We start from the raw sequence: 25,249 nt of genomic DNA, 5'->3' as shown, positions 1-25,249 counted from the left end.
CGTTTCTTTACTTCAACCTGTTGTTGATATCCTGTTTTTTGTCAAGACAATTTCGGTTTCTTATCCGTGCGTAGATTGCGAGCCATGACCCCAACATCCAGTAGCAGGAGCTACTGGACTGGGATCTTTAATGGGTCCCCAGGCCAGGCTTTCTCACGGGATCTCATGGTTCGCACGGTCCTTGAAAACCTTGAAAAAAAGAGTTCATTTTCAAGGCCTTGAAAGTCCTTGAAAATCCATGAGAGTTCTTGAAAAAGAAATTTTTTTTAAGAATTCTGTGAGAGTCTTTAAAATTTGTGTTTTCCGAAATAGTTTTTGCCACTTTTTTTTTACTCCGTAAGTGACGTCCTTAAAAAAATGCAACGCACAGGGAAAAAGCCTTAGCAGCCAATAACCCTGGATAATTGGATTTAAAGCACGTTTTTCCCCCATTATTCTTAAGCCGGGTTTTTGTAGGAGCAGATTTTCTGTGCCGCGTGCAAAGTGAATCTCACCCTCACGGGAGCTCAGCTTTATACTGTAGACTGTTTTTTTTTGTTCCTCAGATTGCCGGTTGTTATTTGTCGGCTGTTTTATTTCTTTATTTTTTTATGATCGTAAATGATCTTGTTTTTTTTCCTTGCAACTTTTATGGAATAAAAGCTAGAGTTCAAAATGAACTTCCGATCGTTGTTTTTTTTTTTTCTTGAGCTCAGTCGGCACACTCTGGTTTTCAACAACCAATACCTCCTTCTAGAGTAGAAGTCCTTCTGCTCTAGACGGTATTGCAATAACCCACTTCTAGGAAAACCCGGCTTTATGGTAGCATGTATCCCGTGATCGTATGTAGACGTATTTGGAGTCGTTGGGAAGTCATTAAACTTTTGTACTGGGTATTTTTTCTGGAGGACTTGAGAAATCAATATCTTAAAAAAAGTTTCATAATTTTTGCCGAAATAATTTCAGCCTTTCGGTCCGTAAGTGAGCGAAGCTTCCTCTGATTACTGTCAACCATAGGTGGAGATTGACTTGGAAGTCTGGGGGGGGGGGCACAGTCATTATTTCTGTGGGGCATGATGATGATGTCAATTCATAGATCGTTCAACTTCACCTTTCATGCTGCCCCCCCCCCCATATCTCCGCCCATGCTGTGAACAAGATATTTATTTAGGAGTGATGTGAAGCGCTTGTACAAGGTTCTTTAAAGAAAGAAAAAAAATGAGTAGCAAGTGTGTGTACTTTTAATTACTTAATTAATTTTAATTACTTAATTAAAAATCCCTTATATCAAGATTGGTTGCTGAGTGTGCCAGAGAAAAATGCCGCCAAATGCAAGCTGTGCTTCAATGGGTGAATCGGCGCTGAAATCCATTGAGCTTATATTACTGGAGGGAGCATGATGCAAGGCCATAACTAGGATTTTTGTATTGTCTTGCCACCCCCTTCCCCCAATTCAGAATTCGATACTTTTATAACGGTGTTCTAAAAATTGCCAGAGATAATTCCAGAATTAATGGAAGACAATTTCAGCATTGATAAAAGAGAGAATTCTGCATTAATGAAAGAAAGAATTTCAGCATTAATGAAAGAAATTATTCCAGAATTAATGAAAGAAATTATTCCAGAATTAATGAAAGAAATTATTCCAGAATTAATGAAAGAAAAAATTCCAGAATTAATGAAAGAAATAATTCCAGAATTGATGAAAGAAATTATTCCAGCATTAACGAAAGAAATTTTTTCAGCATTAATGAAATAAATAATTTAATCTTTTTCTATTTTTATAAGACTTCTTGTTTTAGTCTTTAAAAGAAAATTAATTGCAATTATTATTACTAAACTACGTTTCAATGAGGAAATTGACAGGCACGAACTGTGTTATTCAATGTGTCATATGTTTTGTATGATATATATGTGTATGTGGCCTCCTTTATTCATTACGGATGATGTGAAATAAAGTAGGTAGAAATGTAATCTCTGAAAGTTTTAATCAAAATTAAATATGCGCCTATTCATGTGAAAAATATGCGTTTGTAAAAAAATTCCTTGAATTTTTAAGTTTTACCTTGAAAAGTACTTGAATAGTCCTTGAATTTTTTTTCGTTGGAAGAGTATGAACCATGAATCTATAGTGTCTGTCATAATGAGGCTAACTGAATCAAAAATGAGCATTACTCTTTCGAACCAGATTTTCAAAACTTTACCTTCATGTCTTCGTGATAATCCTAAGACTTTTTTGGCTCGCCGCCTTCGACAAAAAAATATTACTTCCAACAAGCTGCTCAAGCAGAAGTGTGAATTCTCCATATATTCATATGAAATGCGTATATTCACCACGAACGATAAGTGACTCCCCCCCCCCCGTATCCAGTGTAGGTCAAAGCGTGTGGGTGAGAAAGAAATCTTGTTGACAACTTTGTTTATAGGAGTCCAGAGCAGCTGCAAAGAAATGAATTTTCAAATGGCTCTGCCAAACAAGATAGACACGCATATTTCATTTATGTCATCAAACGATAAAGAAGAAAGCTCTTTTTCTTGTGAGACCAAGACCTCTTGAAGAAGCGTATACAAGTGTATATCAAATCTGTTTGCGAATGGAAGTAGTAATAATAAAATGAAACTTCCATTTAAAAAGGAGACGGTAATGTTTGAGTGAGAAAGGTGTATCCTGTCAACACCCACCCTGAAGACATAGCAGCAAAAACACTTCGACCAATCTTTAAAAAATATTTTTTCCGCTCTTCCAGATAACTTTGAAATAATATGGAATAAATATTTAAAAAAATAAAAATTATGAGGTATTTTATGGTATGAGGGGCAAACGACAAAGAACTATATTTTTGGCGATGTTGCACAGTAAGAAAAGGTGAAATGTTCTTCAACCAACCATTTTGGGCATCGTACACATGCTTTTATTTATACCAGGGCTCAAGTTAAAACGAACAGAGATTAAAAATATTAGAAGTGGGAAAATGTCTATAACAGTTATTTTTAGACCAACCATAGCTTTTTTTTTTGTCATTTTCAATTTATTAACAAACATTGAGGTTAATATAAAGATATTTAATAAGAAGCAATTATTTGTTATAACCAGTGAAACTAAGTTTTCCTTTATGGTAATCAATTTAATGTAAACTCTGGATAACATCAGGTCACATTTTCTTGCCTTTCCATAAAATATTGAAATGTTTCCAGTCCTTTAATTGCTTCTGCAAACGTTACAGCTGGTGATAATTACTAACTGTGGTTGTCATCTACAAATTTAAGAGCTTTTATTTTTTTTGCCTAAAATTAGAACTTTTATTTTAACTTGCTTCGAGACATTTGACTCGAACTGTGCTCAGTAAAATCTAATGCTTTTACTTCCTTATCTTTCAAAATTTAAAAGGTCATGAAAGCATGGTATTGGTTTGTGAAGAACTAAATTCCAAGAAGTACAATTGGGAAATCAGATTTTTCCTATCTGAATCACAGCCACCTTCAAATGCTACTTGATGCTGGGGTCTGAAAATCGTCAAGTTGTTCATATTTTGTGTCATGTCACTTTTTTACAGCTTGTTTTTGTATCAATAGATTCAGAAGTGGATGAGAAAGACTGCTGTTTATTCCTTTATTATATGCAATCGTCTATAGTACCAATATGAGAAGATTCATTTTTTGAAATTGATCTAATGCTCGGAATTTGAATAAGACAGTGAAGGAAAAAAAAAAAAACTCTTCTGAGAGAGAGAGAGAGAGAGAACTTTTTCCTAGTTCTTATCTGTTAGTCTCCTAATTCAGAGACATAACTTTGATCTACCTTGTGTATTTGAACAGTGGTAAGGGCAGTTATGCTCTGTATACTATTGTTGTACAAAGGAAGAGAACACGGGAAAAAATGTTTAACTCTAGCACACACATAATCACCATTTTCATTTTTTTACTTGAAAAAAAAAAGGTGAAAAAGTACGCAGATTTTAAGGGAGTAAAAAGTCTGATCCGAATTTTCTGAATGTTATAAGTTGGAATAGCAAAATATTTAAATGTTGTACCTTGGAAAAAATCAATATAGGAAAAAAGTTAAATTCACGAAAATTAGTCATACCAAGTGGTAATGTTGTAAGCAGGATCAACTGTAATGGTTAATGAATATATATTACATTTTTTTGGTGATATATGCTTTTATAATATGTATTTTTGGTTATATTTTGCATCCATATTTATTATGGGCATAATTTTTTCAGCAATCTCGTTGGGAAATTTGCCTGTTGTGACATTTGTATTTGTATCTATAATGTAAACAGTCACTATGAAAATGTATTGGGGTAGAAAAAATACTGAAATTTTGATAACCAAATTCATGTAATAACACATGTTAGAGTGTGCAATTTGAAACTAGAAAAACAGGCAGGGGTCTCTGTGACCCTTAATTTTTCCGACTATTTTTGAGCATTTTGATATTTTACTGCATGGTATATTTTTGTGACAGAATAGAATTATTCCACAAAGAATCTGTGGGTTACCTTTTGATATAATTTAATTTTTAATTTTAAAGATTCTGTTGTGTTTGTGCAGACAACCTCTCTTGGTGAGCATCAGTATGGAGGAAACTTGAGACTGGAAGATCTGTATTTTCAATATTCTCGATAGGGTTTCAGTGTTACATCCTTTCTAGGTTGTGAATATGATCAACGAATGCGCGCGCTATATTTTTTCCATGGTTGAAAGCACATGACGATTATATTTCCGAAAATTTTTCTGATGTGGAATCAGTATCTGTTAGCAATGAATTTCTGGTATGATATTTTGGGATCCTAGACGTCGTATTGACAAGTCCCACAGTATTCTTTACACAGTCATCTGCAACAGTTTTTTCTCCACCAATAAACAGGATACCATTGAGATATCTGATATTTATAGAAATCAGTTGATGTTTTGGTGTAGCTCTGGTTTTATAAGTGGCTTCAATGTAGTTTGCATTAATTGTTTCTAGTAGCATTTCATTTTGCTGAGGCATTTAGGAGATGTAATTTTATTCTGATTCTCACATCTATTATCAATACTGTTGCTTACTTCACGAAGATTTTGCATCGGGTAGTTTTCATTCTTTCTCTCCTCTGAATTTTTATCTTCAGGACTACTGCTTTTTCACACACAATCTTTGCCAACCTTTGAAAAATTTTATCTTTGGTAAATCTACCTTTTTGCCATTTCTACAGCAATCCAGAACAAACAATTTACTGGACAAAAATGACAAAAATACTTGACAATAAAACCAGACACACCTGCGGGCTGACATCTGCAAATAAGAATAAAGGTTAAAAAAAATCTCAGGGATGGAGATTATATCATATTAGATGCACAAAGAGGCTATCAGAAGAATTTTGACTTTACAAAATCAATTGTGACAATGTTGGTAGTATTATATGGTGAATGTATTCTGAAATATATTGGAGGGTCAGTGTTACCCCCTCCTATCTTTCTAGGTATCCCTGTAGTAGATGTTCTTAGCATTGGTATATGCTAAGAACATAATTCAAGAAAAGTTGGGAAATTCTAAAGTTTTTGGTTCATTCTTAAGAAGTGGAAGCAGAAAGAACGTGCACCCTGTCCGTCTTTCTAGTGTTAAGGTTTTATGCATGACTTAAAGCTAATTATGTGCAATTTAAGGTCTCTGTGAAATTGCACTTGTTTCAGACAGATGTAGAATGAATATAAATAAGCAATTCCGTTTACAAGACATCTCCAGTTGTCATAAAATATGATATCAAAAGTGAGTAAAATTGCTGATTGTTGCTAAAATTTGTATTACAAACAGATTTCTATTCTACCAGTTTTCTCAAAGGTTATTCAAAAATATATAAAGTAACTACTGCTCAGTTTCCTAAATAACCAAAAAAGGTTTATGCATCTAATCCAAATTTCAAAAAATAGAAATGGTAAAAGAAAATAAAAAGTAAAAAAAAAAATAGAAATGGCTCATACTGAATTATGAAATCAATTAAATATTCTACCTAAATAAATATTCAGTAACTATGCTCTTGGGTTTGAAAAGATCATTTGATTTTGTTGATCTGAATATTTTAACTAAGAAACTTTATTCAGATGGCATATGAGGCAATATATTGAAATGATTTGAAACATTATTAAAACAGACATCAAGCAGCTGAAATAAATGAATAAATTAGTAAATTTATTCATGTAAAAAAGAATTTACCACAGGAATCAGTTCTAATTCTAAGGCCAATACTTACCACATTTACATAAACAATTGCCGTAAAATTAATATCATTTGCTGATGGTACAGTTCTCTATGTAAAAGACATAGAAATAGCAAGTTTCTTTGAAAAAGTAGAAGGCATTTCCAAAATATTTTGCTAAGTAAAAACAAGTTGGCATTGTGACCTATGTCTTTTCTGCAGTGGCAGAAAACTTAGTCACCAAATGTTATCAGGATCTCCAACTGTTGCACAGGAAAAACCAGACAAACATAAGGAAAAACTTTTATTTAATTTGCAAACCTCACAAAAACACGACCCTTCAGGGCAATTCCATCTCATACTCTCTTTTCTCTTGGGAGATTTTTTCCTTACCTCCCTTTATCCACTCAAACAAATCATGTTATGTAGATCAGACAGTAAAATATCCACAATGAAATAAATTAGATGCTACAATCTCCCCATCTGGCAACAACACCATCTCTATGAGGAGCCAGCAAGAGCTGTTCCTGCTGAACACAATGCTAAGCTCTATGTAACTACTGTTACTCTTATATCAGGTTCAGTCCTTGAGTTACACCGGTTCTCAGAATTTTCACAAGGATTCGAATGTACTTTCAATGAATGCCCATTTGGTGTTCAAGCAGAGGTGGCTTATGAAGGAGGCGCGGCAGCATGTGCCCCCCTTGAAAATCTCAAGACATTAATTTAAATTAATTCAAATTGTTTTGGTACCAACTTAATACCATTGAATTTTTTTTTTTCAAATGAATTTATTAAATTAGAAAAGAAACATTTTCTTTTCATTGATTAAAAAAAGTGTCCCGTAAAGTACGGGTCATATGGTCAAGGTTCAGTGGAGCTTTCCGTGGAGAGAGAAATGTTCTTCTCTCCTCTTTAGGTGCTTTCCATCCTGCGGCCAAACGAGATACCCTTATTACAGAGAAACGCTTGAGAAGGGAAAAAAGGGATAGTTAACACAGGTTATTAAGCTCACTAATTTGCGATTGATATAGTGTGTTTTGGTCTATAAGTTCCTTGAATTGAGAGTATATGAACAGTTTTAAGGACTCGATTAGATTGTGGAACACCTAATTTATTGCGTCAGCAATATTTTTCATTTCACTTGGTAGATTGGTAGTATCTAAGGGGCTTAAGATTGGTTCATTGTCTGACGATGTAAAATCCACTACATCTACAGTAGCAAGATCTTGTGTGCTCGAATCTGTTCCATTTACTTGGGCTGTTTCTTTGCATTTTTGGCAAATCCAATTCTGTAGGCGATCTCGTCCTAGGGGAATATTCTTTCAGTGAATCCCACGCTACTATAATGATAATAATTCTTAAATCTCGTACAGCTGATTTAGTCTTTGGGTGCTATAATTTTCTCCGCAAATTTGACTCACAAGATATCCGCCATTATGAAAACTTTAAGCGTGTGAGTGTGATTGCGCTTTTAGAGTGGTATCATATTAGTTTACGAAAATAAACCATATATATATTACGTATCCATGCTGAGATGCAATAGTTGTTAATTATTTTTTTCCTTTAGAGTATCTGAAAATAAAATGAATTGATGAAAAAAGCTTCAGAGACACTGAAAAAAAAAGAAGAAAAAGAATCAGCTTCATTCGCCGCCTGGCAGTCGAGTGGTTAGGGAACTAGCTTCTCACTGTGCAGGTCTGGGTTCGAATCCCGGTTCAGGCATGGATGTTTACTAACACTAACAAATTCCCTGGACGGATCATGCTGATCCCTTGGGAATACGTGAGGATCACGTTATTATAAAAAAAAAAAAAAAAGCACACCCACTCCAACCGGTCGTTGCCACCTTTTTTTAAAAGCAAATTTTTTTTCAAACCTGATGATCACCTGATGAATGGGAAGTAGGCATGTAATGAAAACACTTGAAAATTTGAATCTCTTAAAATATAAGAGGAAATAAAGCATATATCTTATTGAAAAAAGTAGAAGAGGAATAATATATAAAATGCTTTGCCAAATTAGATACAGTATACGACTTTTGCAACTCCACGGACAGTCATGTGGTATCATGCTGGCATACGCTGCATGAAAGAATTTCCTCTATAATATATCTCCTCTAAGGTTCCTGCGCAATACAAGTTTAGCAACTTTATTTGGCAAAACTACTAGCAAATACGTAACCCGATTCTTTTCCACTTTCATAAATTTTATGTTTCTTTCAAACAACTTTGGAAATAATGACATCTTCGCTTGGATTGAAATTTGACTGATCAATGAGTGTGACGGTTAGCTCTGCTGCTGGTTGAGACAGTCTTTCAAGCTCAAAGTGTAACCTTACCTTTTGAGTTTAAAAGAACAACAGTGGGAACTTTAATTGTGCAGCTCTGCCATCCTGCTAAAATAGTGTATTTTCTCATTTTTCTGTGCCAAGTAGAGCTTGTCAGTAATTTTTTTACTTTGTGTACTTGGAAACTCTTTGAAATATTTTTATACCTGGCCTGTGTGTTTCAGTGTTGCTGATGTGCTCAGCTTGTCAAATTCACGGAAGTTTTGAAAAGGGCACCAAAAATATTGTTGCCGTGAAATGGTTCTTTCCGAGAGAGTGTTTTATTTCTCTGTACTTCAGCACCATTTCCTACTCTCTTCCATAGCAGTGCAATCTTGTGACCTTGGAAAGTAGTTTGACTACTGTCAAAGCATAATACTATATTGGGGAAAATGCATGGGGGGTTAACCATGTGTGCTTTCTGCAAGAACAACAGATATTTTCTCATTCGAACAAAAATTTTCAAATTATTAAAAAATATTTTTTTTAAATAAAATATAAGAATAAAAAATGAAAATATTTCATTTTCTCTGTCCTTTGCAACTATATCCCAAGACAGGCTTTTTTTTATAAGTTTTGCAAGTATGTTGAACCAGTAATCTATTCGGTCTCTCTTTGAAATAGTTGCCGGAAGTATAGGGAAATATACAAAATTAGAAAGAAGGTTGCAGATTTTTTTTTTGATCTATTATCAGATTTTCCCAGCAAGTTCTTGCTTTTGATTTTATCTGATTAGGATAATCATGGCCCCATATTTCAATTAGCAGTGGGAGTAGTAGCCCAGGTCGATAACATACTCGCCTGAAGTACCAAAGGATATTTAGAGGTGTTGCGAGTTTGATTCCCGGTTTGTCTTTGTCAGAAACTTTTTGACACGGGTACAACAGAAACTGTGACATGACCACAGAAAAAAATTACTACCACTGGGAGTCCCACATCGAAGGGGTGGTGTGCTAACCCTTCAATAAGTATAAAAAAACAAGCCTGCCATTCGAAATCTGCAATAAATATTAAGTCCTGGTCTAATTAGCCCTCGTGCAGAAAATGGTGCGACAAAATGATCAATCAATCAACACCCTCTCACATTAGACTTTCCATCACAAAACCCTGTTAATATCCGTGATTGTGTAGTTGAGATGAGTTACAGTGGTCTTTCAACTTCGAAAGCAAGATGCTTCAAAGATGATTGTGAGATGCTTTCTATTTAAAAAAAAAAAAAAAAATCGCTTACACTGGCAGCAGAAATTACCATGGTCGATCATCATTGTGTTAACTCTCTGTGTTTTTGTGAAAAACTATTTCCACACAATGTCACAAAATACTTGATCCCGTCTAGAAAATTCTTCAAAGTGTACCTTTGAATGTTAAAAAATAGTACTGGCAAAAAACACCATGACAGATCATCTTTTTTTCAATACTTATGTTCGTATAAACGACAGCTTATAATTTTTTCTTACTTTCAACTACACAGGGACTTTTATAATAGGTGAGCTAAGCCTTGAGTGATGATTTTTAATGTTAATATTAATAATTGAGAATTGTATATAACGATTAGAAATGATATTGCATCAGTACAAAAAAGGAGCAAATTTAAACTTGACTGAGGTATAAACTCAGGTAAAACACATAAACTTTCCAGATTATAACAAATATTTTGTTATGCAGGGTGTCTACTACTACCGAAAGCTCACAGAATGAGAGAAAGGTCACGGAAGTCCCAAAATTTGCGTAAAAGTCATAGATTTGATTTGATTTTCCAGAAATTTTTTTCTTTAAAATCTAGGCTTTTGAGAAAAGCTGTGGCGTTTGATATTTTTTTCTTTTCTCAGGTTTTTTTTCTGTTTTTTGCTCTCGAGGGATGGATGGGGAGTAGCGACAGTAAACAATGCTAATTTGTAGCTACCTTACATTGGAACAGACAAAAAAGCTATTCAGTCAGGATGAACAAAAAAGAACTTTCTTTGCTTGTCCGGACCTTTTAACATCTGCAATGTTTCCCCTAAAGCAGTGTTCTCAGGATCATTTGATATTTCCTAGAGGTGGGAGGAGTTGACTGCAGGGATTGTCTTAGGGTGGTGCGACTGGTGCAATTGTACAGGGTGCCAAAACATGTTACAAATATAATACAAATATAATACAAATACAACGCCACAACAGGCAAATTGCCCAATGAGGTGGCTGACTTAAGAACATCATGGATCCCCGAGCCATTTTTTGGAGGCCCTACCTACTACTACTACACCACACCCCCGCCCGCGGAACCCCCAACGAATTGGTACATGCGGGAATGTACGTGTAGTGAAACCTGACGTGAAGTTTTTTGTTTCTCTGTAATGCTTGTTATGTGTAGTGCTGCAATCTGCCACCAGTTTTTCTAACTATGAGTGAAGTGTTATGATAGAATGATTTATCGTTGTAGGACTGTTGCTCTCTGTGGCGAGACTTTTTAACGGGGAGATCGGCTCGCATTTGCGCCTTGAAGTTGGGAACCACAGAAAACCAACTTCAGCCGACCACCACTGTGGGGTTCGAACCCGGATCCTCGCATCGCGAGTCCGTCACTATAACCACTCGACCACCACAGCGGCAGATGTTAGATATACATTACTAGAAAAAAATGTTTGAGGTATGTATTTAAAAATAATAACTATGTTAATGACGAGATACTATGATAAATGACGAGGTGAGAAAAAAATTGAAGGTTTGAGTGTATGTAATATTACGGTTATTTTTTGAAAAGAAAGGAATCTATGGGCAGTGCACCTATATAGGCCCTACATACATAAAAATGCATTTTGGTCACATAAAAATGCATACACATTTGAGCTCTTTTCTTTTCATTTACCCCTACAAAAGATTTTGTAAGGAAGACAACCTTTAGTTTTTTTTCGAATTGAAGAATATCAAATAGTTCCATAGTTTTTCCTTCAGCTTTTATACTATGCTCTTTTCAAATTGTATATTTTATTAGAAAATATATTTACAGACCTGCGAACTCTCCGGCGGGAATTTAGGTGGGAGACTCCTGATTTTTCATCCTTTTACCCGCTCTCCGGAATTGTTAAAATTTCTCTGGATTTTGGCAGAAAATTGGATTTTACGCGAGCTTTCACGTTGTTGTTAGGGAAAACACCCATAGAGGCAGCCGTGGTCATTTCCATCGAGCAGCCTTAAAGTCTGTGACCGCATTTAAGCAACTGGCAAAGACACACTTCATTTTCGTAGCGTTTATCTGCAATCATTTATCAGGGGCATGACCTTGGTTGCCGAAATTCCTGTATAATCGTTAATGTATAAGCTGTGCGGTAAAAAGGTTTTTTGGTCAGCAGCTTTGTAATTTGAATTTTTTTCAATTCTTTCTTTCGATTAAACGTGTTCAGAAAGAAAATATAAAACTTTAAGCTAAAATATAAAGCTTTTAAGAGTTCATACACCCAAGATAGAATCACTTATAGCATCCACGAAAGGAAACACGTATATTTTATAAACAGTATAAACAGTATGTAGATGTGATTTCTCTATTCTGCACGGAAAGACTGATATGGAATTATATTCTGCTCAGGGGCAATGCAGAACCTGCCTAGGGGGGGGGGGATGTATAACTTTTTCTTAATTGACTAAAAAAAAATTTCTTTTTCACAAATTTTTTTTTGTGATCGAGTCTATGAGTGCGGGGGGAGGGGGATATTCTCCCCTCTCCTCGGGAGAATCTCCGGATTTCTGGATTTCAAAAGTTGGCACGTCTGTATTTATATTGTACAAAATTAATATGTAGAGAGTAGAAAATTATTTATAATCATATTAAGTATATTTATTCTTTGTATAACATGTGGGTCATTTTAAACATTACACACAATTAATGTGTGTATTTCTAATGGGTATATTTGAAGTTTTTGACAACGGTTTTTAACTGAGGGTTGTTGATCATTTAAAGTCCTTAAATAAGACCCGGGTTGGCAGGTTTTTAACTATTTAAACCATGGTTTTGGTTTAAATCGTCAAAATTAGGACTATAAAATATTAGTCCTTATTTGAGGACTTCAAATGATAGACCTGCAGGTGTGGATCCACGACGATGTAATGGGAAGGGTGAATTGGATAAGTTCATTTGATCACCTCGTATTTCACAGGAGACAAATTTTCCCATTTTATTTGGCTCTTGAAAGGGGTGGTAGTTTCTATTGCCCCTCTGGATCCACGCCTGAGTGAAGGCAGATATCTTCAGCTGTGAATAGAGAATCCGACTGTGTTTTATGTGTGTATTTGTATATTTGTCTGTTTTTGTGCTTTGAAGTGAAAAAACATAGTAAAAAATTAGTAGTCAAAATGACTGCTACCATTGTTCTAGATAAAACTTGATTTTATTTCTATACTAAGAAGCACAGAAAGTTTATACTCCAGTATTTTGAATGTCTCAATAAATACAAATACAAATACAAATACAACGCCACAACAGGCAAAATGCCCAACGAGGTGGCTGATAAAAAGATGCCCATAAAAATATGGTTGTCATATGTTTCAAAAATACAGCAACCCAATTAAAAATGCAATTACACAAATTAAAAAAAATTTCCTTCAAAAAAATCCTTTATGAACAAATTTTTTCCCATGGTATGATATTGATCTGTTCCATACTTTGCAAAAGCAATAAGAATGTCCTAATTATAACTTTATTCAGGGCCTTTATTTTTCTTACTTTTTGGTAAGATGTCTTATTTTTGACCAATTTGCTATATTTTGTGTTACTTTAGTTTTTTGTTTTTGGTTTTGTCTTACTTATCCTACTTTTTTTATCTAATCTTAACAAAATTTGTATAACACTTTTTTTAAAAGAAAAGGAATGAGGTGTTGTGCTGTATGTACCATGTGGTTTATTAGTTTTCCTTTTGCTTAGTTAGAGGGTTCAGAAATTCATTTTGTGTCAATGTTTTGAGTAGTCAACAAAAAATTCCATCTGGATAGAAAAAATAATTTTGTATTTACTATTTATGGTATTAGACTACTTTGTTGTACAGTAGCTCACACTCATCATTCAAAATTAAGGTGCACATTTTGTGTATAGGTGAAACAACAGTTTGCGTAGCAAAGCAGTTGAATACATTAGGCCTATTCTAAGTTTGTGACTGTGATGTGGGGAATGATCACATGAATGCAATTAAAAGGGGTACTAAGATAGTTTAATCCATTGATCTTGATTAAATAAGAAACAAAACAATACAACAAAAGCATCAGTGTGGAAGGCCACGTCTGGTCTCACCCACGTACGCGTCTACGTCTCTCAGCTCGGTACACATTGCCAGAGGGCACTCTTATCTTACCGTGAAAGATACGACATCTGCCCTCCTACATTGGCCATTCTGATGTGTAGCATGCACCCTCGCATGTGTGGAATGCTCATACATACACTGCTCAAAACAATTAGGGGGAGCACATGGTTTTAACAAAATTACGCAAAGATGTATACCGATAAGTAACATAAAATGAATCATCCATAATTTAAAGCCTAGCAGGAAACGGAAGAAGAAAACTTCATATGCAAATCAAAGTTCATGACGTCAAAAACCAGAAAAAGGAGATAAGGGCAGAAATCGGGATGTTGCAGAAACGTCTGTTTTACTGCCGTAACTGTGAAATTCGATTGCGCAGTATTTTTTTTTGAGACAAGGTGACTTGAGGATGTCTCAACAACGTGATTTACCGGAATCCATGGCATGGCGTGTTATAGGCAGACTGGAATCCGGGCAAACACAACGTAGTGTCGCGGATGCTGTTGGAGTCGCCAGAAGTGTTGTTGCAAGGCTGTGGAATCGATTCCAAGAAACAGGAAATGTTAGACGTCAACCAGGGCAAGGTCGGCCACGCGCCACTACAGCAACTGATGACCGGTATGTACGGTTAACAGCCCGTCGAAACAGAACAGAGAATGCTACGCAGCTGCAAAGACGGTTGTTCTTGGCAACAGGACGAAGGGTGTCCAGCCAAACAGTACGTAATCGGCTTCATGAGGGAGGGCTCTATGGACGTAGGCCAATGGTCTGCATTCCGTTGACCCCACGCCACCGTGCGGCCCGAAGAAGATGGGCTGCTGAACATCGAGATTGGGAGCAACATGATTGGAGCCAAGTGCTGTTTACAGACGAGTCCCGATTCAGTCTGGAGTGTGACACCTGACGTGTTCTGGTATGGAGGGACAGGGGCACTCGAAATAACCCTGCATTCGTTCGTGAAAGGTCACAATACAGACAAGCTGGTTGGATGGTATGGGGTGGAATCAGCATAGGCGGACGTACAGACCTGCATATCATTCGGAATGGCACTTTGACGGCCCGAAGGTATGCAGACAAGATACTGCGATCTCATGTCATCCCTTACGCTGGAGCCATTGGAGATTCCTTTGTTTTCCAGGATGATAATGACCGCATAGAGTTCGTCTGGTGGAGAACATGCTTGAAGCTGAAACAATACAGCGTATGGAATGGCCAGCGTGCTCTCCTGACCCGAATCCAATTGAGCATTGCTGCTCGACCAAGGTCGACTGTTACTGTCCGAGACTTGCAGATTGCACTTCTTGAGGAGTGGAACAGTATTCCCCAAAGTCTGATCGATAACCTCATCGCATCCATGGCAAACAGGTGTGCAGCAGTCTTAGCTGTTCGAGGAGACCACACGCCCTATTAAAACTCATGCATCATGTCTAAATAGTACTTTTTTTTATCGTTTACATGTAACCTAATTGTTGCCCTAAATCATCTTTTCATGTTTTTTCCATATTTTCAAAGAATTGAAGATTAATTCCAAATTTTTTTACGTCTTTTTTCTGTATTGCGCATTGATACGCTTGTACTATCCATTGTATGCCAATACGTGGCTGTCTCGCATGGTTTTCTTCACTTTTTTGCTTGCTCCCCTAATTGTTTTGAGCAGTGTATAATGTACATACATATAAGCAAATAGAGAAAAAAGAACTTGCAGGCAAAGACATAAAAAAATGAAAACATTCAGTATGATATTGCTAAACGGCAATAACAATTATAATAAAATGCATCTTAGAAATAATAATCAGTAATCACATCCGCAAACAAAAAAATAATAAAATACTGACTCAGAAATAAAATTAAAACACGTAAAAATAAAATCAGCGGAAAAAAACACATCGTGAGAGAAATTATCCAAAATTAGAAAACACGCTAAAAGTAGTAAATATATGTACATAAACACACGCACAAAAAAAATATTACGCAAGTTTCAAAATAACACGTCTAGAGAAAAATGATAATACTCTTAATCATGAAATAATACGCTCATAATCATGAAATAATATGCTCATAATCATAATAATCATCTATCATTCATGGAAATACAAAATCAATAGGATAATGAATAATTAAAAAAAGTCAATCGCATCAAATGAAAAAGAAAAGAAAAAAAAGTATATATAAAATAAAATCACAAAAAGTCAAATATTCATATTGTAACAACGTCGTTCAGTTTGTATTTGAGTGGAGGTCTTCTATGATAGTTATACGTCTTTCTAACTTTCGACATATGTTTGAAGTTTTTGTTGGACGTCTGCAGATGTCCAAGAGAATAGGTGATTGATATTGTAGGTGTTCAAAGGAATATGGTGTTTTTGATGAAGATGCAAACTACTCGGTTTGGCATTCTTTCTATTAGGTTCTCGGGCAGCTTGATGAACTTTGTTGGATGTCCAAAAAAACATAGTAACGGCCAAAATTGCAAAGAAGAGGTATGCTGCAACACTTATATATGAGAAATATTTTAGAGATAATAGCAGAAGTAACACCAACACAAACACTATAGCACTTTCTTTCACATCTGTTTAATGCATTGATTCGGCAACTAGAGAGAAGAAACAGCAACAGCCTTCATCATCAGTGTTGTCAGGGTCAGCTTCAATGATGGTGGACGCTGTTGAATGTTTCACCACCTCCTTGTCACCGTGTTGACCATATGTGCAACGAGCTTATCGCACACAGGACTCATCTGTTTCTCATCATCAATATCATCTCCAAGAGGATCAAAGAATTGTTCCCCACCAATGTCGCGTTCGATGAAAGGCAGTTGTCTGGGAGGATGGTACGTCGGTTTGTCGTCTGTGAACGTGATGCAAAGTTCAGCATTCGTAGTTTCGGTTTTAGTAAGTACATCATATGGAAATAATTGGTCATCCTCAGTTTGGATTTTTTTCGAGACTAAGGATGAAATGTCAATTTTAGGGTTTTCTTCAAGTATAGCATAAACGAGTGGTTTATGTGTTTCTGAAGGTTGGAAAATGTCACACCATCGGGTGTAATAGTGAGTTTGGCTTGCTTTAGGACATCACATCCTAGGATAATATCAAATATCATGGAGGGATTTGGCACAACATGTATTTGAGCAGTAAGGTTCTGATCGTCAATGGAAAGTGTCGTTTGAAAAGAACCAATGACACGAATTTTTGAATAACCAAATCCAGTTAGAACACTAATATTCATTGTTAGCTTTAGTGATCCCAGATGGATCCATGCATTTTCTTTCATGAGAGTCATTTGGCTTCCTGTATCAACTAGACATTTTATTTTAGACATGATTTGAACAATTTTGCACATTTTATCTAGCGGGGTAACCCGATAGACATTATTTACGCCAGTGGCATTATGTAATAATTTCCGGATGGTTTGTAGACACGCATCAGATTTATGACCAAATTCGGAACAGGAAATACATTTTTGTGCTCGATGCTTCTCTGGCCATAGTCTAGAAATATGACCATTTCCATTGCAAAAAACGTGATCGGCTTTGATTGCCTAGGTGTATGAATGTTTTTGAAACTCGGGTTTGGCTTTTGACTGCTTAATTTCGGTTTGCGCTTGTGGAACCGATTGTTTACGTCACGAGGATTTTTAGTATCATTAGTTGAATGATGAAATACAGTCGAGGATCGGCTATGGCTTGATTCATTAAAGACTTTTTCATACATCATTAATTTTGTTATGAATTCAGCAATCGTCTGGCCCATATAGTAGAAATTTATTTGCTGGTAAATCAGAAATACCGTTCATGCAATACTCTATAATCGACGCATCATCGATAATACCATTGCCATGGCTAGCTAATTCTCGAATAGCTATAAAATATTCGGAAAGGGTTTCTGACGGATGCATTTTTTGTTGCTGAAGTCGTGTGTGCAAATCGGCACTGTTTATCTTAATGTTAAATTCCTCAAGTAGTGCTCCCTTTAATGCTTTCCATATCGTTAGCCCTCTTTGAGACTGGACAAACATTTTCGCGGTGCCTACAAGGTTTCGTTTCACCAGTATGATTTTTTGTTATTCAGTTAGGGAGGGAAAAAGCAAAAAATTCTCCTCCACGTCCCCGATGAAAGCATTCACACCATATGTATCTTTCCCCGAGAAAGACCTCATCGTCTCTTTTAAGTCGTTCAAAACCAGCCAATAACTTCCGTCTTGACAGCTATGATGGTTTTCGACAGGAGGGTTCAGAATCATCGTCACTGCAGCACTTTTGTATACATGCAGGGAATCGCGTGGGGTGAACGACCCCCAAATGTGGGGAATGAATACAATTAAAAAGGATACTAAGATAGTTTAATCCATTGATCTTGATTAAATAAGAAACAAAATAATACAACAAAAGCATCAGTGTGGTTCTCTGTTCTGCTTAGTGTGAGGGTGGATATGTGGTGGGGTCGGGTCCATGTGGAGTGGGTGTTCTTTTTTCTTTTCATGAACTGAAGCCTGCGATATGGAGGTTTTGGCATCATCATCATCCTCTTCTGAAGAATTATTATTACTACTATAATTGTGAAAGTCTAGCACATTCGACAAAAAATTAAAAATTTCGTCGCAAATCTGTTCCTTTGTTTCTGGGATTTCCAGATGCAGAACATTTCCGACTCAAATTAAATGATTCAAAAAAATTTTTTTTTTCTTTCGGGAACATCAAAATCCAAAGTAAATCTCTTGAAATCTTGAAGCTTTTTTCTGCTGCTTCGATCGAAGTGGTCGTCAAAAATGATGTCATTTAGCAGTTTCATTACTGATGATTTCGCGAATTTTAGAGTTAAAGCAATGGATGGAATTACAAAAGTTTTTTTTATAAAGCTATGATATTATCTTAAGGTATTCCCCCTTCCCCTGGTCCTACCCTTTTTAATTTTTTGAGTGGGAGTCCTGCATTCCATGATTCTAATAAGCTGCATCTACTGTAATTGTTTTGTTCCTGAGATCCTAGTTTTGATATGTGAGGGTGAATACTGCATTTTGTTAATCACACCGTGCCATGTTTTAAGATTGCTGTTTGTTTTTAATTTTTCCACACTCATTTTATTTTTCCCATCAAAATAACCAAGGGTTTTTTTTTTTTTTGTTTTTTCAGGTGATTCATTTTTCTGAAATGAATAAGCATGTTGTAATTTTCTTGACGGAAATTTTATTAGCTTTGTTGCTACATGAATCAGATGAAGATTTTTGCAAAGTTTTCAAGCGCATTTCATCAGTTACAAAATTGGACATCTTCAGAGAGCAAATATATGTTTTTATGGTGCATTTTCTATTAAATGGAGAATCGAAACAAAATGTGGCTGCTTGTAAAAAACTTGAGGGACGTGTGAAACTTGTTGCAGAAATGTTTAATTTTATGAAAAAACAGTAAAAAATATGAATAAAAATAATAAAGCTGATGTATATTATAGCTTTATATATTAATTAACTAAATATGGCTAGAACTACTGTAATAAATCCATTAAAAATGTAAGTTGAGAGATGCTCAATGTCCAGTGCTTTGATCTCTCTTTGTTCAGTTTTTTTCTTTCTTGCATCTCTACTGATTTGAGATTTCATTTCCAACTTTGTCATCTGTCACACCCACTCTTTGTTATCAAATTTATTAAAATTCAAAAAATTATGCATACAGATCCTTGGTTTGAAGAGCAATTTAGAGCATAAATAGAGTGAGAGAGAAAACTATATAAATACATCTATATATATGAGTTGTCAAGGGGTAATTATACCCATACTGACAGTCAATCAACACGATTAATGATCATAGTTCAACCAGTTTTCATAGTAATATATAATGCAAAATAATAATAGCTATATCTGTTCTATAATATAAAATCACAAACTCGAAAAGGACCTTTTTTTATGCAACAGAAATCTGTTACGTTTTTTGATGTGTTACGGAATAATTTTTTGTGAAGTTTTCCATTTAGCTCTTGAATATATCGTGAACTGTTTGACCCATCGGGACAAATTATGTGTATGTACCGAGAGAGCCCTTAGGCTGGTATAGTTGGCAAAGTTCGAACCCCACAGTGGTGGTCGGCTGAAGTTGGTTTTCTGTGGTTCCCAACTTCAAGGCGCGAATGCGAGCCGATCTCCCCATTAAAAAGTCTCGCCACAGAGACCAACAGGCCTACAATGTTACAAATACTCAAAATCATTACACTTCTCTCACAATTTGAAGCACTGAAATATCATACACAACACTAGCTACACACTCAGACTGTTAGGTGTACACACTCACTTTGTTCCAGACTCTGCCACGAAGCTGGGCTGGAAGAGATCTCGGCAACAGGATAAGTCCGGTGGCAGAGACCCTGGCGTTCATTCAGTTGGCAAAGCCCAAACCAGCTTTCTCACTGGGCCTCCTCTGTGATTGATTCATAGTGTGAAAAATTAAAAAATGTTAAGAATCGTTCTGGCCCTTGTGGGGGGGGGGGGGGCATGCCGAGAGGTATGTATAATATACATATATCATCAGTGCTCGCAACACACAAAGTTGGGGTGCCCAGGGCATGTCACATATACCCCCATGAAGAAGTTAAAAGGTTTCACTTCCAAGGGCATTTAACGAATCTGTTTTCTTGCTGCTTTTACATTGAAAAATTTGCAATAGCAGAAGCCCGAGATATATATATACAGTCTGGGGGGGGGGCAAAAAAATCTGTGAATCGGGTCCCGGCTCCTTGATTGGGCGGCCCTTATCTATTGTAAAATCATGAAAATGAATGTGAATGATAAATAGCCAATACAGAGAAATTCAAGCACGCACTTTGCATTGAAATATATTTGGCAAATTGAATCAAATTTCAATACTACCAAGTGTGTGTGTGTTAACCATTTAAAAGAAAATCCCCAGATCTAGACCAATCAGTACAATTTTATTAAAGTCATCTATAACATAAACTTGTTTGATCTTCAAAGATCTGAATTTCCAACAAAATCAAAATTAGCACATCAATATTAGACAATTGTGAAACAGAGTGAGTGAATAATTGAAGTGTTGGCACACATTCTTATGTTCAAGTGCAATAAATTCACAGAGACGTGTGAATTCAGAAGGTGTGGAATTAAAAAATGAATCTAAATCATCTATTAATAGTAAGGTTCAAGTTGAATATACACTCGTATGCAAAATTAAGAGAATTAGCACATTACATTGAATTTCTGAAAAACCAATGGGCAGACTTTAATCAAATTTGGCATGAATATACAGTTATAAGAAAAAGATGTACCATACGTAAGTCATAGTATGCACGCAGGATTGTCAGTAAAGCTTATCATTTCAGGAATATCCAAAATCCATGTTGCGAGATCGAACTGAAAATGAGTAATATGGTTAAATAATAATAAATAATAATAGTAATATGAGTAATAATGAGTGGTATGGTTCACTCTCAATCATACAGGCCACAAAAGCACAACAAATACACTGGACACGAGGCAGTTGAGTCCCTGAGGCGATTGGTCCCACTCCTGCAGCTCTAGGATGGTTCTTGAAGGGAGTGTAGAGATGCAATTGCCCTCCCAAGTGCATCCCAGACATGTACTATAGGGTTTAGGTCAAGAGATCTGGTTGGCCGAGCATATGAGGGCCCCCCTAATAATTTCTGAAAAAACAATGCAATTCACCTGCCCTCTCCTGTGTACATGCTGGAGTCACGTATATAATGGACGAGTAGCACTCCCAATGTATTCATGTCAGTGCTTCTGACACCAATTTCTCCCACTTTCCAGGTGAGCCCAATACGGACAAGGGTTGTCGTCCGTGAACAGGAACCGAGGACTAATGCACCCCTGAAAAGTAACATAGGGATGTAAGATCTCCTTTTTACCTCCTAGCAGTCGGGACACTTTTTCAAACACATGGAGGGGTGTGCGGCCATCCAATGCAGCCCAGACCATGACACTTCCATTGCCATTGGTCCATTTCCCTGATGTGGGAGGAATGGTATTGGGTTCCAGGCATGCCGTCTTAACAGATGGGACCCACCTGGACACAGCATAGGGGCCTCAAGAGAAGAGGGGCCCCACAAAAAATTAGATCTGGTTGAAATTTTTTAGAATTAACCAGGTATGGCCTCAGAAAAATCACTTGGCCCGGGAGCCCATGGTGCTCTTAAGACAGCCCTGGTCCCAGGCTCTCTCCTGTTTAAGTTTGTCTCAGTGAGTGTTTACTATTCTGAGAATTTAAGGACACTGCATTGGTGCAGTTGACAGGATAGTAAGCAATAAATCAAACAATATCTGAGGGAAAATCTTTTGTTGTGAGAAGGTAACGTGAAGAGTGGAAAACTTTCGTCGTGAGAAGGCGACGTGTGTCTTTTTTTTTCTCTTCGTTCTCGTGAGTTTTACTTAGTTTGTTTTTTATTTTTGGGTCATATTATGCAGTTTTCTTTATTTTTCTAGATTGTGCGTTTAATTAATTTACTTTCTAGTTCGATTTTGTCATCAGATTTTTTTCGCATTGTAATATATTTTACGTTATTTTAATTTCCTGTTAATGTTTCTCATTTTCCTATTTTTTAAGTATTATCGAGTTTTAGCAATAGTGTTAGTATGCCTTGACTAGTGTTGTCTTATGGTGTATTTTCTAAAGATAACACGGCACCAATTTATTATGTTGTTCTTCCCAAAAGATATATTTTACCATAACAATATTATCTTGTGAGAACTATGACCATTTTGCTCCTTATATGAATATCTTTCAACACCTAGGCCAATGATTCGAATAGGGCATACAGAGCGTGGTTACCTTGACCACAAAATAACCCTTATTTACGGGGAGTGCTAGTGTTCCATCTTAATTAAGATTTACCACATGAAAACAAGTAAAAAGAACCAAATTACTACAAGTCACACATACACATTTATAATAGTTAAGATAATTAAATTTTAATTACTTTTCTTCCTCAATGAGATATTTTAACAATACAGCAGCATCATTTAAAATACTTCAAAACTGACATTGAGCAAATTCAAAAGTCTCTTATTGCAGAAAAAAAAATGCTTTTCCAACATCAACATTTAACAAACCTTTACTTTAAACAGCGAAACAAACATATTAAAATAATCCCGAAAATGTGCATTGTCATAGCGATCATTAGAATTAAGACACATTAAAGAAATTTCTACTTAACTGGAAAATTCAACGGGGGGGGAGTTTGATCTAACCTCAATGAAATCATGATATTAACAAAAACTTTACAAATTTCCAGATCACCGCCACGAACTCAAAAGAAATGGTGAATGAGAGAGAGAACAAAGAGGAAAATACCTCACATACTCACAAATTCCGAGTGACTCGACGTTCTGCCACCCAGGGGTCAGTGTTCCTACCACAGTTCTTGGATCTCGAATCAAGTTCGAGGGGCATCGGGAAACAGGCGGCCTATCCAAGATAGGACAAAACTCTCCGGATCCTTCTCAGCTGGCATAACACGCTCTCAGGCTCTGCTCTAGACATAGTGACAGGCTTCAGGATTGCCTCGGCAACAAAATGGAGAAACTACTGCGGTAGCAAACAGCAACATCTCGCGAGAATGATTTCACATTACTAACATCAAATTTACCGCGTTTTTCTCGACGAGAGAAAACACGGAAGACTGAACCAACGACTAACCAAAGAAAATGACCTAAGAATGACCAGCCCATCGACGTTTCGAGGGTATAAGTAAATTGAAAAGTTATTTTTACGACATCACTTTTGACCAATTAAGGTGAAAGGGCAAGTCTAAAACCTGGACAAAATAACGCGCTGAACTTTCTTCCTACGGGGAGACTCTTCTGATCCCAAGGACAATGCACTAAATGTTATACAAAAAGGAAAACGCTTAATTACGCACACACATCATTAAAAAAATACAAAAACAAATTTTACCATTAAACGGGAAATTAATTCCACGTTCCAATGATAGGTCACATGACATACTTCGACGCATAATTAATGATACAGGAAGAATTTCGTTATATGACGAAGAAAATTAAAAAAATTAATTAACACACGATTTTAAATTCAAGGTGCCACATAGAATACACTTTCTTGAATTATCTAAATATTTTCCAATCAGAATTATTATCCAAATTCAACGTTAACAAATATCAACCTCACATGTGTAAGTTTCCATTTTAAAAAAAAGAAATTATTAATGAATTACTTAATTAATGACTCCAAAAAATAGTTCAGCATGTATGTCTCATCCTCCAGAAAAATTCTGATGACGTTGCAAAAAGTTTCAAACACGAAAAGCGGTAATTTTGTGTGTTTCCATCCGCAAAAATAAACAAACAAACAAAAAAATTTTCTCTCCGCGTCACCTTCGAGATCGGAAACGAAAGTTCGAAAAAATGGCCATCTCCTGCCTGCCTTACTATCCTGGAACAAATTTAAATGTTTACAAACTTTTAATTTTTCCAACAAAGATGCCTCAAAATCGGTTCACTGTTGACACCAAGTAGCAAAATTTCCAGGGGATCTGATAGTTTTAAGTGTAAGGGGTGTTTGGATAGGGCAAGGTTGGAACTCGAATAACCGAGCCACTTTGCTTCTTCATCAACAGGTGGCTCGACGACATCTCCATGAGCAACAACAGTTTAGAGGGTGAGTAGGTTGTCATGAATGTGGTAGAGGGGGCGGATAGTGATAGGGGTTTAATCATAGGCAATTCTATGGTTAGGGAACAGAGTGTGTAGGGTTTTTTGGGGTTTCAAGTGCTATTGCCTTCCTGGGGGGAAGATTAGCAATGTTCAAGACGTTTGTCATCATCGAAAGTTGCTTTTGCGGGTAATTCTGAGGGTGGGATCAAATCAGGTAGGAGCAAATATTAGTGCGTCTCTGTTAGAGTACTGGGGTTTACTATTATCCGCAAGGTAAGGGGGTTCAGATGTGACAGTGATTCCAGTACTGCCAAGGGGTGATAGGTGTAGGATCCACCAATTCAGTTTAGTACTGAAAGACATTAGCTCCTCACTCGGGGTAACGTTCTTGGAGCTTCCCACATTTACCGATGGCTTCGGTGGGATGGGATCCATCTAAATAGAAGGGGGTCTGGGTGTTTACGATAGGCTTAGGTCAGGTTTTTTTACTACCAGACCACGTAGTCTGGAATGCAGGTTAGTTAATGATAATCACAACAGTACTGACGGGAATTACCCACCTGACTTGAATGGCTTCTTGACTGACACTAAATCACCGGCAGGGTTCCTAGCAACCTGGGAAGTCGGAATCAGGAAATGGTCAAGGGAAAATCAGAGAAAATGTTGAAAATTTGTCAGAAGTCATTGAAAAGGGGTCATTCAAGTATTACGTCAGCATCGATGGGGGAAGAGGGAGTTTCTGATTTGCTTCTCTCTCTCTCTCTGACTTTTGATGCCAAGGGGGGAGAAAGGGTTTGGATGATGCTTACGTCATCAACCACCCTTTATGAAATATTCTTAATGGCATCTTATTTGGTGCGCCA

The 25,249-nt window shown here is 36.4% G+C and overlaps 1 protein-coding gene across 5 annotated transcripts in view; it reads left to right on the top strand.

Moving 5' to 3' along the window:
* LOC149086525 (nucleolar MIF4G domain-containing protein 1) overlaps positions 1-19,279 on the top strand; it is a 321,899-nt gene extending 302,620 nt beyond the window's left edge. For all 5 annotated transcript variants that reach the window (XM_089255992.1, XM_089255991.1, XM_089255996.1 and 2 more), the window contains one exon: positions 18,886-19,279. In XM_089255992.1, the coding sequence (XP_089112118.1) occupies positions 18,886-19,161 (276 nt within the window). In that variant the 3' untranslated portion in view covers positions 19,162-19,279. The remainder of the gene's footprint in view (positions 1-18,885) is intronic.
* Positions 19,280-25,249: the final 5,970 nt, after the last annotated feature.

Source organism: Pholcus phalangioides, unplaced genomic scaffold (genome assembly GCF_987345545.1).
Source record: "Pholcus phalangioides strain wild (caught in Gottingen) unplaced genomic scaffold, Ppha-v1.0 ptg000004l_1, whole genome shotgun sequence".
Taxonomy (NCBI): Eukaryota; Metazoa; Arthropoda; class Arachnida; order Araneae; family Pholcidae; genus Pholcus; species Pholcus phalangioides.
This window is presented reverse-complemented; position numbering and strand designations above follow the sequence as displayed.